The sequence below is a fragment of the Hypanus sabinus genome, chromosome 13 (genome assembly GCF_030144855.1).
Source record: "Hypanus sabinus isolate sHypSab1 chromosome 13, sHypSab1.hap1, whole genome shotgun sequence".
In the NCBI taxonomy this organism is placed as follows: Eukaryota; Metazoa; Chordata; class Chondrichthyes; order Myliobatiformes; family Dasyatidae; genus Hypanus; species Hypanus sabinus.
Genome location: NC_082718.1, coordinates 91174601 through 91189460, shown reverse-complemented (window position 1 = coordinate 91189460; position 14860 = coordinate 91174601). Strand labels below are relative to the sequence as shown.

Genomic DNA, 14860 nt, shown 5'->3' with positions numbered 1-14860 from the left:
CCTCCTGACATTTCACACTGCCACCCAGCTTTGTGTCATCGGCAAATTTGCTAATGTTACTTTTAATCCCTTCATCTAAATCATTAATGTATATTGTAAACAGCTGCGGTCCCAGCACCGAACCTTGCAGTACCCCACTGGTCACAGCTTGCCATTCCGAAAGGGACCCGTTAACCACTACTCTTTGTTTCCTGTCAGCCAGCCAATTTTCAATCCATGTCAGTACTCTGCCCCCAATACCATGTGCCCTAATTTTGCCCACTAATCCCCTATGTGGGACTTTATCAAAAGTTTTCTGGAAGTCCAGGTACACTACATCCACTGGTTTTCCCTTGTCCATTTTCATAGTTACATCCTCAAAAAACTCCAGAAGATTAGTCAAGCATGATTTTCCCTTCATAAATCCATGCTGGCTCGGACTGATCCTTCTACTGCTATTTGTTTTGCTGTTTCTATTTTTCAATCACTTTAAACTACTTTTGCATTTTCACATGATTACGCATTTAATACTATCATTTAGATTTACAGTTAAGAGTCAGTGGGTCACTTGATAGTTTCATGGTCTGGTCCGTGAAGTCCGCATTCCGGTTCACGGTCCAGTCCATGTACTCTGGACTCCGGGTCTTCTGGCTGTCCGTTGTTTCAGTTAGGCTTAATCACAGGCACCTGATTCTCATATTAGGGATGGAATATAAGTGGCCCTGGGTTTGAGTGTGGTTGCTGGTATTCTGTCATCTGATGGTGGGATCTGTCCCTTCCTGTCCTTGCCTCTGTTGGGAAAGTCAGGCTGTTTTTGCTGTTACCCTGAGGCTGGACTGTTCCCTTTCTTCCCTCTGAAGCCCTGCTGGCTACCCATGCCTGCGTCCTCGCCTGTATTGTCGTCAAGTTCAGCCACTGGAGTGAGCCTGGAGCTTTGCCACGCCAACAGGAGGAACTATCTATTGTTGAGCTTGGTACTGTCTCTTTGTGTCCCTGTGTTTAGTGTCTGTGTATGAGTCCTGGTCCTGTGTCCTGTTCCCAAGGAGAGGTCCTGGCTCTGTGTTCCTGTGCTCCAGTTCAAGGCTCTGAGGAGGTTCCAGTCTGTGTCCCAAGTCCAAGTTGTAGTGTAGGCCCTGGTCTCATCCAGGGCTAGTGTCTGTGTCCAGCTACGCCTCTCCCTGCTTCTGGTTTGCTCTCCCTCGATCAAGACCAAATCTGAGCTTCATGTCCTTGTCCAGCCCTGGAGTCCCACGTCCAGTCCTTGCCTGGATCCAGAGTCCAAGCCTGAGTCAAGACCCAGGCTCTAGCTCAGAGTCCTTGACCAGGTTCCTAGTTCCTTGTCCAGGTCCCATTTTCCTACTCTAGTCCTAGTCCTGTCTCCTAGTCTTGTCCAGTGCCTGTGTCTTGTCCAGTGTTGTTTCTTCCCCACTTCCCTTGCTTTCTTGATACACCTAGTCCTCTCCCTAGTACTTCAGTGTCTGTGTCTTGCATTTGGGTACATTCCCAATGCCCACCTTATGACAGATAATGCCTCAGTGGAAGATTGTGGTGAATGAGGCTGCTTTGATGTGCTCAAATGCTAAATATTTTAAAAGAATCAGATTGAAAGCTCTAAAAGAAGGCAACATTAATTTCCAATTTTTAAATTATTTCCCATTATTTATATTTTAATGCAAACAGGAAAGGGAACACAGAAGTGGAAATCTAATGGTGCCATTTATGATGGTGACTGGCAGAATGGAAAAAGAAGTGGCTTTGGAACCTACAGCTTACCTGATCCAGTCAGTGGAGAATTTAAAAAAGTATATTCGGGCGAATGGAAGAATGACAAAAGACACGTGAGCAGAGAATGTTTTCACGATTTAAGCAATAGTTATTTATTCAAAATAGCATTGTCTCTGATACAGAAAAGGAAAGTTGAATGTCAATTAGTCTAAGCCAGAAATTTAAAAACAGCCAGTAAAAGGTGATGATTGAATGGGGGAGCAGACTTGAAGGGCTGAATGGCCAACTTCTGCTCCTATACCTTATGGTCTTATTGCATAAGTAAAAATATCAGCAAAAGATAAAATAGGACCATTTCACAGTGAGATAATCAGGAAAAATTATATTGGGAAATAAGGACTGGAAACCAATAAATCCTATAATCGTGTGTAGGATTCCCTAAAGGTCAACTTGCAAATTTGCAGTGGTAAGGAAGGCAAATGCATTCACTTAGAGAGGTTACGTGAGCAAGGGGTGATGCTTGAGGCTTTATGAGACATTGGTCAGACCACACTTGAAGTCTTGTGCACAGTTTTGGGCCCTTATCTAAGAAAAAAATGCAGTGGCATTGGAGAGGGTCAGAGGAGGTTCACCTGAATGATTCCAGGAACGAAAAGGTTAAAATATGAAGACCGTTTAATGGCTCTGGGCTGTTTTCTATAGCGGTTGAGTCTCGGACTAGAGAGCACAGCCTCAGAATAGAGGGACAGCCATTCAGATATGAGAAGAAATTTTTTCAGCCGGGGTGGTGAATCTGTGGAATTCATTCATTGACGGCTGTGGAGGCCAAGTCATTGAGTATACTTAAGACAGAGTTTGATAAGTTATTGGTCAGTCATGGTGTCTGTGGTTATGGGGAGAAGACAGGAGACTGGAGTTAAGTGGGGGATGGTAAATCAGCCATGATGGAATGGCAGAACAGACTTGATGGGCTGAGTGGCCCAATTCTGGTGCTGTGTCTTATGGCACCATCATCTGTAGTTTTAACTAAAATAACTATGAAGGCAGTGGATGCAATGGTTATCTTCACAAACTTTATAGATTTTAGAACTGATCAGAGGTTAGAAGTAGGCAAATATAACCCCACTTTTTAAGTAAAAGAGAGAGAAAATGGACAATAATGGATAATTTAGTCTGACATCAGTGGTATTGTAAATGCTAGAATCTATTAAGAATGAAGGAAAATAAAAGATCTAGCAGAATTGACATGGATTTATGAAAGAATGTCATGTGTTATAGAATGGGATTATTCCATGAACTGGCATAGCCTTGATGGGCCTAATGGCCTCCCAATAGTTTAGTGAAAATATGAGATATACAGGGACAATGTTTCCTCTGGATTGAAGTCTGGAACCAAGAGTCATAATCTCAAGATGAGTTCTTGCCGATTAATGACTGAGATGATAATTTTTTAGTGCAGTTTTGGAATTACCTGTCCAAGAACTGAGCAGTCACTGAAGATATTCAAGTAAGACCAATTGTTTTGTATATTTAAAGAGTCAAAGGCTATTGCAGGATGGAGACATTGATGAAAAAGATTAGCCATGATTTTCCTGGATGTCAGACATGAAGGGCTAATTATCATTTTGACTTTGTTCTGAATTATTTTTTTATATCGGCAGGGCCTGGGAACCAACTTTTATTCAGATGATGATATTTATGAGGGCCATTGGTATTACGATAAGAGGGACGGCTGGGGTAGAATGTACTATGCAGATTGCTCTACTTATGAAGGTGAATGGTCTAATGACTTGCCCCATGGTCAGGGAATGCTCCGTCTTGGTGAGTAGCGTTTTACAAGATACTTACTAGGATTATTTAAGATGATCACTAATTTTCTAAACTGGACAATGGTAGCTTGAATGCAGTTTTAAAAAATAAGCTTGCATTAAGAAAAAAAGAATTAAATGAATCAAATTTATTTCTAGAGCTCATCTATGTTTATTTCATAGTTAAAGTCTTTTACCACCTTTATCTTTTAGCCACTTATTCAGTAGTCCTTAAAATCAAAAAGTGTTTATTACTAAAACTTTCCTCCAAAAATAAAATCATTGCGACATTAATATTTCTATACTCCTTGGTTCCACTTTACAACATAAGATATTCCACCTCTTTTTTTGATTTAGATTTTCTCAAGTTAGAATCGTACAGCACAAAAACAGGCTATTTGGCCCAATTCATCCATGCCAACCAGTGGGTACCCTTCTGTATTAATTCTGTCACCTGGCACTTGATCCATAGCTTTCTATGCCTCAGCAATTCAAGTGCTTATCTAGGCATCTCTCAAATGCTGTCAGTGACCCAGCTACAACCATGCTCTTGGGCAATGCACCTCAGGTACTTGCAACTGTGTGAAGAAAATCTCCTCTACTGCCTTACCCTAATCCTATGTTGTTTAGTTCTATTGACTTTGGATATGGGGAAAATAACTCCATTCTTGCCCCATCCTAAATTATAATATCTCAATCGTATCCCCTTTTAACCTCCTCCACTCCAGGGAGGTGCTGGCCCGTGGCATCGTGGCATCAGTGTCAGACTTCGAGGTGAATGGTCTTGGTTTCAAATCCGGCCAGCTCCTTGCACGCTTTCCATTCGTCCTGGGTTCAGAGTTGTGCACGCGACTTGGCCTCGTAAAAAAGCAGACATTTTCTAATGAAAAGGCAAGGTTATAAAGCACAGAAGGGAGCAACAACTCTAGGGAGAACAGACTTGGCCTCTCTAATCTCCTAATATCTGAACTGTTTCATCCTGGGTAAATAAAACCAAACCTGGCAACCCCTCCAGCACTATTACATCTTTCCTATACTTTGGTGAACCAAACTACTCCAGCTGAGATCTGATCAAGGTTTTATAAAGTTGTAGTATAACTTCCCTACTTCTGTATTCAGGGTGCAGTCTAATGAAGCCAGTATCCCACATGCCTTTCTAACCATTTTATCTATCTGTGTTGCCACCTTCAAGGATCTTTAAGGTGGTAACACATGGACTTGTGCTCCAAGACCCTGCCATTCAAGTTGTATGTCCTAATCTCATGAGTGGTCCCAAGATGTATCACCTCACATAATATTTGGATTAAACTCCCATTTCACTAATATCTGCAACCTTATACCTATCACACTATCTACAACGCTACAAATTTTTGTGTCATTTGTGAACTTGTCTTTTGCCTTCTATGTCTACATTCAAATCATGCACATAGATAATACAAACAGCAAGGGCCCTATCACTGATCCTTGCTGATGCTGCCAGGTTCTCATACTCTTAACCCTATCTCTGTCAGCTATTCTGCTATTGTCAGTTTATTATTTTGTTTTTCATTACTTTGGATTGCACTACAGTCTTTGCACCATTCTGCTGTTTTGTGTTCGTTGTTGTATTTATTATAAACCTTGATACCATTTGCTTTGTGGGCTTCCTGCAGACGAAGGGCTTTCTTTGCACCCTGGTGTGTATAATAATAAACTAATGCAACGAGCAAAGTACTGGAGGAGCTCCGCAGGTCAGGCAGCATATGTGGAGGGAAGTGGGGGCAGTGAATGTTTTGGGTTGAGACCCATCATTTGGATTTAACTTAAGACCTTGGATCAGACAGTTAGATAGGTAGTGTATTGATCCCAAAGGAAATTACAGTGTCACAGTAGCATCGTAAGTGCACAGATATACAAATATTAGAAGAAAAGTAAAGAATTTAAAAGAAAAAGTTACCTCAAACAGTCTAACAGGAGAGGGTCATCACATCCCCAGCTATAGGTTTCTCTAGTTGTAGAGGCTAATAGCCGAGGGTAAGAATGACCTCTGTAGCGTTCTTTGGATCAGCTCCAAGTGCACAGTATGGTGGTGGCATCTGTCGTTCTCGAGAGACCATGGATCTGCGCCTGGAGTTTCCAGGGCGCAGGCCTGGGCAGGGTTGTATGGGAGACCGGCAGTTGCCCAAGCTGCAGGCCTTCCCCTCTACATGCCACCGATGTTGTCCAAGGGAAGGGCACAAGGACCCATGCAGCTCGGCACCAGTGACGTCACAGAGCAATGTGTTGTTAAGTGCCTTGCTCAAGGACACAAACACGTTGCCTCAGCTGAGGCTCGAACCGGTGACCTTCAGGTTACTAGTCTGATGCCTTGCCCACTAGGCCACGCGCCAACACAGTACACAGTACTGAACCACAAATTGAACCACATACAATACTGCGGGTGAACAACCCGAACTTTAAAAAATAAGCTTTTAACTCAGTGCATAAAATACAAATATAAATTGAGCAATTAGATTCTAATTTATTCAGAAAAAATTGTAAACAGTAAAATCAATTCCAATTGTGAACATAAAATTCAATGACTTCTTTGCTCCTGCTTCTTATTCATGATTTTGTCAAAACGTGGGACTTTCTTGCTGACTGCAATCCGCAGGACTGCCTGTGGATTCAGGCGATTCCTAGATTTTGTCTTGATTGACAAAGGAGAACTGAATCCAGATTCACACAAGTATGTTGTTGCAAATGGAATGAGGATACGGAGTGCTTTTCCACCAAGTCTTGGGAACATATCCAGAGCTGCACACCAAAACTCCTCCAAAATCTTGCTTTCAAATTGCATTTCAAGAGCTCGATTTGTCTGCAAATCAATAAAATCTTCCTTCAGCTCTTCATCATCTGACATTTTCTCCAAATTGCAGGAATATGGATTTGTGATCCATTCTTCTGAAACCTTAAGGTCTTCAGCAGCAAAATATCCATCAAACGATTCTGACAGCATTTCCAAATGAGCCACAATTTCTTCACGCACAGTAGGAGTTATGGATCCAGCATCATTAACCATCTCTTCTAATGAAGGAAAATTTGAGAGACTGCCTCTTTCCATCCTTCGATGCCAAAGACGTAACTTTTCTTTGAAGGCATTCAACTTTTCACAAGCCTTCAATATGTTTATCCCTTTTCCTTGAAGAGGAACACTCAGGTCATTCATATGAGTGAAAATGTCAGCTAAGTAAGCCAGCATTTGGGTGAATTCCTGTAATTCCGTTGCCCCAACCAGATCACATTCATGCTCCTCCAGAAAAACTTTGATTTCTTCCCGCAGTTCAAAGAAGCTGGTTAAAGCTTGTCCTTGTGACAACCAACAGACTTCTGTGTGGAAAAGCAAAACTGAATGCTCACTTCCCAGATCCTCTCAAAATGATTTGAAGATGCAATGGTTTAAAGCACGCCCCTGATCCAGTTGATGATCTTCACACAATTATCAAGGACATTCTTCAAATTTGGAGGCAATGTTTTTGGTGCCAAAGCATGCCGATGAAGAAAACAATGGGTAACTTGCAAGTCTGGAATCTCCTTTTCCATCAATGCAGAAAAGCCAGATTTATTTCCAAGCATTGCAGGTGCCCCATCAGTGCACACAGAACCAATGACTTTGATATCTGAATTATGTTTGGCAAGTAAGTCTTTCACCAGCTGCTTCATATCCCTTGCAGTTGTGTTTGTTTAAGATCTTTACAAAACAGGAAATCTTCCTTCACAGCACCATCATTGACATACCTCACTGATGTGATGAGTTGACTACAATTGGAGACATCAGTTGATTCATCTAACTGAATAGAGATTTTAAGAGGAGTAGCTCTGACATCTGAGATTACTTGGTCCAAAATATCTTCGCTCAAATCACTGATACGGTTGTGAATGACATTATTTGATAGGGGCACCTGTTCAAAATTTTTTCTTGCTCCTTTGCCCAGGATAATTGTTGCCATTTCCAATGCATATGGATTGATGAGATCTTCTGCAATTGTCTGGGGCTTCTTGGATTTGGCCACTTTCTATGAAGCAAGTAGTAGTGGTTTTTCAACAGAAACCAAACCTAATTTTGGAAGAGTTCCTTGTGAATCAAAACTAGCTCTTTTGATTTTCAATGACCCAACATCATGTCCTTCAACATCAGCTCTGCCATACTTGTTCTTGAAGTGCTCTTGAAGCTTGGATGGCTGCAGATTTGAGTTGGAAAACACAAAGCTACAAAGAATGTACTTGGGTTTTTGCAAGCCATCATTTCCTGTTGTGCAAGTGAAACCAAAGTACACATAGTCATCATTCCATTTCCTTCTTTTTGACATGATGAAGGGTTAAGGGTAAAGAGAAAAAATATGAGCTAATATGAGAAAAACTATCTGACTAAGTCAGGGATGACCGCTTTACTCAGCCGGACATGTCTATAACAAAAGTATCGCGAGAAATACGCTTTCGAATATTATATTACGATATTATCTGCGGTTACGCCAAGATAAATCGTCAGGTGGAAATACTATGGGGATGCGATGCGACTTATTAGGCTACTCTCTACTGAATTTACACATCTATTTCTGATTATTACTGGAGATGTGAACTCCCATCACATGATTCAAAGTCCTCAGTGCTAACCATGATACCTCAGTGCTAACCATGATAACTAACACAATTCAAAATTATCAACAATACAAGAAAAAAAACCTTTTAAGAGGAAAACAACCCGTCAAAATTCAAAAACTTCTTTAATGCATTGAGACAAATACAAATGAATGACTTCAGCTGCTTTTTATCAAAATGCGGCTTTTTGAAATTTTATAATTGAATAATTTACCTACTATCTGTGGGTTTGGTTTTAACGCGAAGTCGTTACTCGATGGTTGATTCGAGATGTATAAAGATTTTGGCATTATGAGGTGATTTTTAACTCTAAGATGTAACCTAGCTAACATTGAGACTCCTCAACTCTGAGTTGTAACTACCAGGTAACACTGATGAGAATCCTCAACGCTGACTCAGGCAGTGGGAGACTGGAGTGAGTTTATGTCTCTCTCGACTCGGGCTGCAGGAGACTGGAGTGTACTTGGGACAAACGTTACTACCACTTATCAAGGCACACTGGCAGCTGGCTGAGTAATGACTTGTCACTCAAGGACACAAGGCACTCTTTATCGCACCCCCTGAAATTCCATTTCGCACCCCAGGTTGGGAACCCCTGTTCTACACCACTGTTTTGAGAAAGCACACTGACATCACCCTAATTTCTTACTGCAGAGTTGCCTGAATTATCTTTTAAAAGAGAGAAGATAGTCCTTTTGCAGCATTGGGGTGGAAAAGACACCAAATCACTATTGAAAGTAGATCAAGGGAGCTCTCACCCAAGTCTCAGTCAACAGTTGTCCATCAAGCAAATTTCAGAAACATTACCAGGTGATTGTGACATTACCATCAATGGTTCTGGATTGAGGCAATAAGGATAAAGAATTAGATACATCTGTTGGGGTCAACCAATGATCTTGGGTCTCCTCTTTAAATTTCTCACATCTCCGTTCTATCCTGATGTAGCGTTTTTTCAACCTGAAACATTGACAATTCCTTTATTCACACAGATCGACCTGCCTAGTCTCTCCTGCAGATTCTTTTTTGCTGCAATCACCTGCATATCTTATTTCTGATAGGCCATATATTTATTGAGTAGATTTGCTGTGTTACAGGAGACTAATGATAAACATTAAAGATCTATTCCCCAAAATTCAAATTACCCAATTAATACTAGAGGATGTCTGCCAATTTTCCTTATTTGCTAATTGCTAATTAAAATTCTAGTTCTGAGTTTGCAGGCCATTAGTAGTCTCTAAATGTGATGACAGTACACTTATGCTATGATGATGCACCCTGATTAAACAGAACTCCTGTTGTAATGCTTAGCATAAACATTTGTTAGATGTGTAAGAGTTACTTTTCCTTTTGGCCAGTCACTTCCATGTACTTATTGTGGATAATCAGGCTTCAAAATTAAATCTGTAATTTGCTTATATTAACTTAATAGAACATGACACTCCAAAGAATAACGGTGGGGTACAATATATGTAGTGGTTATACAGTATAACCCTATGACAAGCAATGCTACAAATGTATTTTATTTATATGTACCACTTAAGTCCTGTGTTTATTCAGCTAATGAAAATCGCTATGAAGGTTTTTGGAAAAATGGAAAAAAACATGGATCAGGAAAGTTTTTTTTCTTCGAGAAAGGTCAACTATATGATGGTGTGTGGGTAGACGACATCCCAAAGTGTGGTAAAATGATTGATTTTGGCCGAGAAGATGCTATTAATCCTACTCGCTATCCAATACCACAGGTATCTTAGTTTACTTGACCTGTACTTCTGGTTGACTTTTACAAATGATATGTGGTACAGCTATGTTTATCATGCATTCTTCTAGTTCTTTGCTTCTGCAAGTAACGTTTCAGAATCTTTAATGTTTAAATAATTATTCCATAAACATCTTCATAATTGAGTCAGTTACATGGATTCTATTACCAGGTCAGCATGACACTTAGTGCTAAATTAGAACTTTAACATTTTGACCTTTTGCTGAGAAGTGTTTATTTGTACTCTATGCAGATATTCCCTGTGTTTGGATCTTGCATTTAATACCTGTAAAGCACAGATCTACTGTACATCTCCAGGCACTTATGGTGTAGGTGGTCTACAGGTCCCATATTGGCCACCTTAAAATCCACTGGAAAAAAAATCCAGAGAAACATTCTGAGAATACTACATCTAATTTTGTAGTAAATAACTTTTCCTCGTACCATTGCATACCAGCTCTTGGTTTATCATGCAATATACTGTATTCCTTTTCAATTCGGGAACATTGGAAATGGAACAGGAGACGACATGCTTCACCCTTCAATAAGATCATGCAGATCTTGACCAAGATCTTCGATCTGACGTGCAGACACCTTTCACCTATTCCTCATAGCTCATGATTCCGGTCAGAGTGTTAATATCATCAGACTTTTGTACTCAGTATGTTTTTACTGTACTTTAATATACCAAGGCAGTTTCAAAATCAAAAGGTTATTATTCAGGATATCGTCTCTTTCCAAGCACATTCTGTAGTACTTCATGATGTTTAGTTGGTTTTGAGTTTCTGCATTATGTTGAATTTGCATTGATAACTTTGGGTCAGTTAAATGGCTGCTTCCTGTGCTATAAATTTGTGATTTTTTTATTCACATTGTCACTGGATCCCACAATTAGGTCCTTACACTTTTTTGTTGCATTCTCATTCTCTACTGGTATGAAGACCAGTGCAAGGTGCTTAGTCTCTTGCCTAGATTCTCTTTTTGCAGTATATTTATTCCTCTCTCTAGCACCCAAGGGTTCAAGTTTACCCGAGGAAATCTGAAGGTGCTGGAAATTCAAACAACACACACACAAAATGCTGGTGGAACACAGCAGGCCAGGCAACATCTATAAGAAGCACTGTCGACATTTCAGGCCGAGACCCCTCAAAATTAGTTAGTCCTGACGAAGGGTCTTTTCCTATAGATGCTGCCTGGCCTGCTGTGTTCCACCAGCATTTTGTGTGTGTTGTTCAAGTTTACCTATGCTTATGTTATTCTTTCTGTCTACAGGTAATTCCTGTATATCTTTTTACTAATTTACTCACTAATCAGCAAGTTTTGTTGTCATCCTATAGAATTAAGCCTCCCATGGTGCTGAGGGCTTACCTCTGGCTATGCTCCCCAGGGGAAACCTTTTGCCCCACCAGAACAGAATCCTGGCTGGTGAGGTGACCTCAGACAACTTTTGTAAAGAGACAAGATACTGTAATATGAAGCAAACTGCCGGAGAAACTTGGTGGGCCAGGCAGCATCTGGGGAGGCAGAGGGGATGGGCAATATCAAGGCCATGCATCAGAACTTATTGGGAGGGTTTCATATTAGTCCGATTATCTACTGATACTAACTCGTCTATGAAGGCTAGTTGTACTTCCCAAATACTTGATACTCTTAAAGCATTTGAACAAAAGCTGTAGCAACTCAGCTTTTTCAACAACTAATACAAGATTTTAAAACTAAATGAATAGTTTAATAGCCACTCCCTATTTAGATTAACCATGGATAATTATTTTTTTAGTACACGTGATAATATTGCAATAAGTCTTATTTTGTTTCTTCAGATAAAGCTAAGAAATCCTGCTGCTATATTAAAGGAAGCCAGATCACATTTTCTGGTTGAAGATAATAAGACCTCCAATCAACATTTCATCTCGTCTACAATTTAAAGACCATACAATTCAAGCTTTGGAATGTTCCTGGTGTATATCTAGCCTTTGAAGAATGACATTCTGTATAATTGGTCTTTAAATAATCACAAATAGTGCATTTGCAATTTGTGAAAAGCTTCTGAAATAACGCTAGCAGAATATTGGTGTAGCATTAGTTTTGCAACATGGAATAATCTAAAATTGGAACACCTAATGGTTAAGCACTTCTGCTGTGCTGAGGATCGATATTGTGTTGGTGGGTTGGTTTGTATTGTGGATGGTGGACGTAATTGATCAAGTCTCAACAATTTTATCCACAAAGCAAGATTTTTGTTCATGTGTTTCTATTTTACTTGCCTTATTTACTCTGACACCCTTACCAGATTCCATCAGCTATTCATGTGACTAACACATTTCTTTAGAACAATAGATTCCATGATTTCTTCTAATTTCTTTTTCGGCTTTTAGCACATCATTCTGACAAATAGATTCTTAACAGCTTTCAGTACTAAATTAGAACCTAATTAAGTATTGAAAGCCATGTTTAAATTGCTAAATGCAAGGTTAATAGTTCAACATTAGAGGGAACTATGCTAAATGCAAATTTGGGGGGGGAGGGGGGGAAGGTGGGACAGAAACAAAAGATCCCTTGTGTGTCCTCACTATCCAGTTGGTGTTTGTGGAGAAGTGTTATGTTACTTGACACAGTGATGGCCATGTGTCGGGAAATTTTTGCAGGATGATGAGTGAGCCAGAATTAGTATGATCAGGTGTTACTGTATAGAGGAAGATAAACACTGATACAATATGAAAAGAAACATTAACCTCAAACCAACAAAATATTTTTAAATTGGACACAAGCAGATACACAAATTTCAAAGTCTTCAGGATCCAGAAAAAGCTTTGAGGGGAAATGAAATTAACAGTAAATGTCTGTAAAAGAATAACTAGCAAATGCTTTCAAGAACAAAATTTAACCTCACTGTTCTAACAGTACAACTGAAAACATACAGAGAGGGATGATTAGCTTTATTTGTCACAGGTACAGTATATCAAAACAGAGCAAAATGCATCAACCAACATATCCTGAAGATGGTGCTGGAAGCAGCCTGTAAAAGTGTAACCCGTCTCTTGGTTCCGCATACAGAAGTGTACCCATAAATCTGGAATTTGTGGGAGAAAACCTGAACACAGAGGAAACCCAGGTGGACACAGGGAGAACATCCAAACTCCTGCACAGCAGAGGGAATTGAACCCTGATTGGGTGATTGCTGGCATAGTAGCATTGCACTAATTGCTACTATGCAGATATACTTTACCTCTCACCGCAAAGGAGACCAACCAAGTCCACTCCAGTTTTTATTGTAATTTCATCAATCCCAATCACTCCTCTCACACGCTCATTGACCTCCCACCATTTCTCTACGATTCACACCTTTTACAGTAACCAGTTAACATACCAACCCGTATGCCCTAGAGATGTATGAGGAAACCACAGCGTCCCAGGAAAACCCATGCAAACACCTTACACACAACACCAGAAGTTAGGATTGAAGCTGGGACACTAGACCTTTGAGGCAACAGATTCCTTCCTCTCCAGCTCTTTATCTTCCCTATACACTTGGCTTCACCTATCACATTCTAGACATCCTTCCCAACCCCCCTCCCCCCACCCTCACCTTTTTATTCTAGCATCTTTCCCCTTCCTTTCCAGTCCTGAAGGAGGATCTCTGCCTGAAACATCGACTGTTATTTTATTTCCCTAGACATTGCCTGACTTGCTGTGTTCCTCCAGCATTTTGTGTGTGTTGCTTTGGATTTCCAGCATCTGCAGACTTTTTTGTGTAACATTACCTATTGCACCTACAATTTGCCTACAAGATTATTTCAGGTGCATTTCAGGTTTTCTGATTTTTGCCAAATTTATAATTGGGATTAAAGATATGACCAGCACAGGAAAAAAAATGTCATTCATGACTGTATTGCACTGCATATTTGCATTCAGTTAAATCTCAGTGTTGATTAGTAAAAGCAAACAAGTGCCTCAAAAATATGACAAATATCAAACATTTTATCAAAGATCCTTTAGATAAATTGAGGCCATTTAAAATTCTGATAAATCTATAATCCATCATTTGGAAATCTTAATGGTTTGGCATTTGCTCACTGGACCCTATTTCCATGTTGTTTAAACTCACCTGATTTACTTGGAAAGTGTTCTCTTTAGACTGATTAGTCATGTATTGGCATATTGAAAGGAGTAATTTGGAACATCTACTGGTTCAGCACCAAAAAGAGTCAAAAGTGCTGGATTATTGGCAGTTCACTATACAAAACACAATTATGATTTGAGAATTAATTGTATTTATATTGAAGCATTTGCTAAACTGCACATTTTAAAGCCCAGTTGATATATGCTTTGGAGATACAAGTATCCTTTGGAGTCATTCCATATCTGAAGCAGTGTTCTCCACAAATTACAATGTCGGAAATACTGGGGTCAGTTACCATTTGTGGCTGAAGCCTGTCAGGGACTTTGACCTCAAACATGTACACCGTTTCTCTTCCTGCAGTTGCTGCCGTGTTTTCAGCATTTTGTGCCTATTTAAGGTTTCCAGGTTTTGCAGATTTTGTTTTTCTTTACATTCTCCACAGTGTATGCTTATCATTGCATCTCAAACGAAATTCACATGATGAACATCAGGCAGGACTTCTTCCAAAAAACAAGATTTCAAATGTCAAGAGCATGTATAAGTTGGAAAATTTATGAGTTCTGCCAACAGACGTCAACTGAAAATCCAGACAGAAACCCAAATTCTAATGATCAGACATTTTCATGGAATTGCACTGTAAAAATTGAGTACATTCATTTTTAATTATTAATATGAAAAAAATAATAGGTTAATTTCAACAGGTACAAATGGAAACTGCACTTCTCACATATGGTATTTGTCTTTAAAATGTACCCAAGCTTAGATTAAGGTATAAACTGAAGATTGTCTTGGTGTAAACCCCATTTCTATTTTTATAAACTTGAATTCTAGTATATTAAATTATTAAATTTCTGA

General features: G+C 39.7%; 1 protein-coding gene across 2 annotated transcripts in view; it reads left to right on the top strand.

Annotated features, from left to right (window-relative positions):
• The window catches only part of morn3 (MORN repeat containing 3), a 23717-nt gene extending 8857 nt beyond the window's left edge, over nucleotides 1-14860 (top strand). The window contains exons 2-5 of one of the 2 annotated variants that reach the window (XM_059988197.1): nucleotides 1660-1817; nucleotides 3366-3525; nucleotides 9765-9871; nucleotides 11706-14860. In XM_059988197.1, the coding sequence (XP_059844180.1) occupies nucleotides 1660-1817; nucleotides 3366-3525; nucleotides 9765-9871; nucleotides 11706-11810 (530 nt within the window). In that variant the 3' untranslated portion in view covers nucleotides 11811-14860. Of the gene's footprint in view, nucleotides 1-1659; nucleotides 1818-3365; nucleotides 3526-9686; nucleotides 9872-11705 lie in introns of both variants that reach the window. The other variant, XM_059988196.1, reaches the window with a different exon arrangement.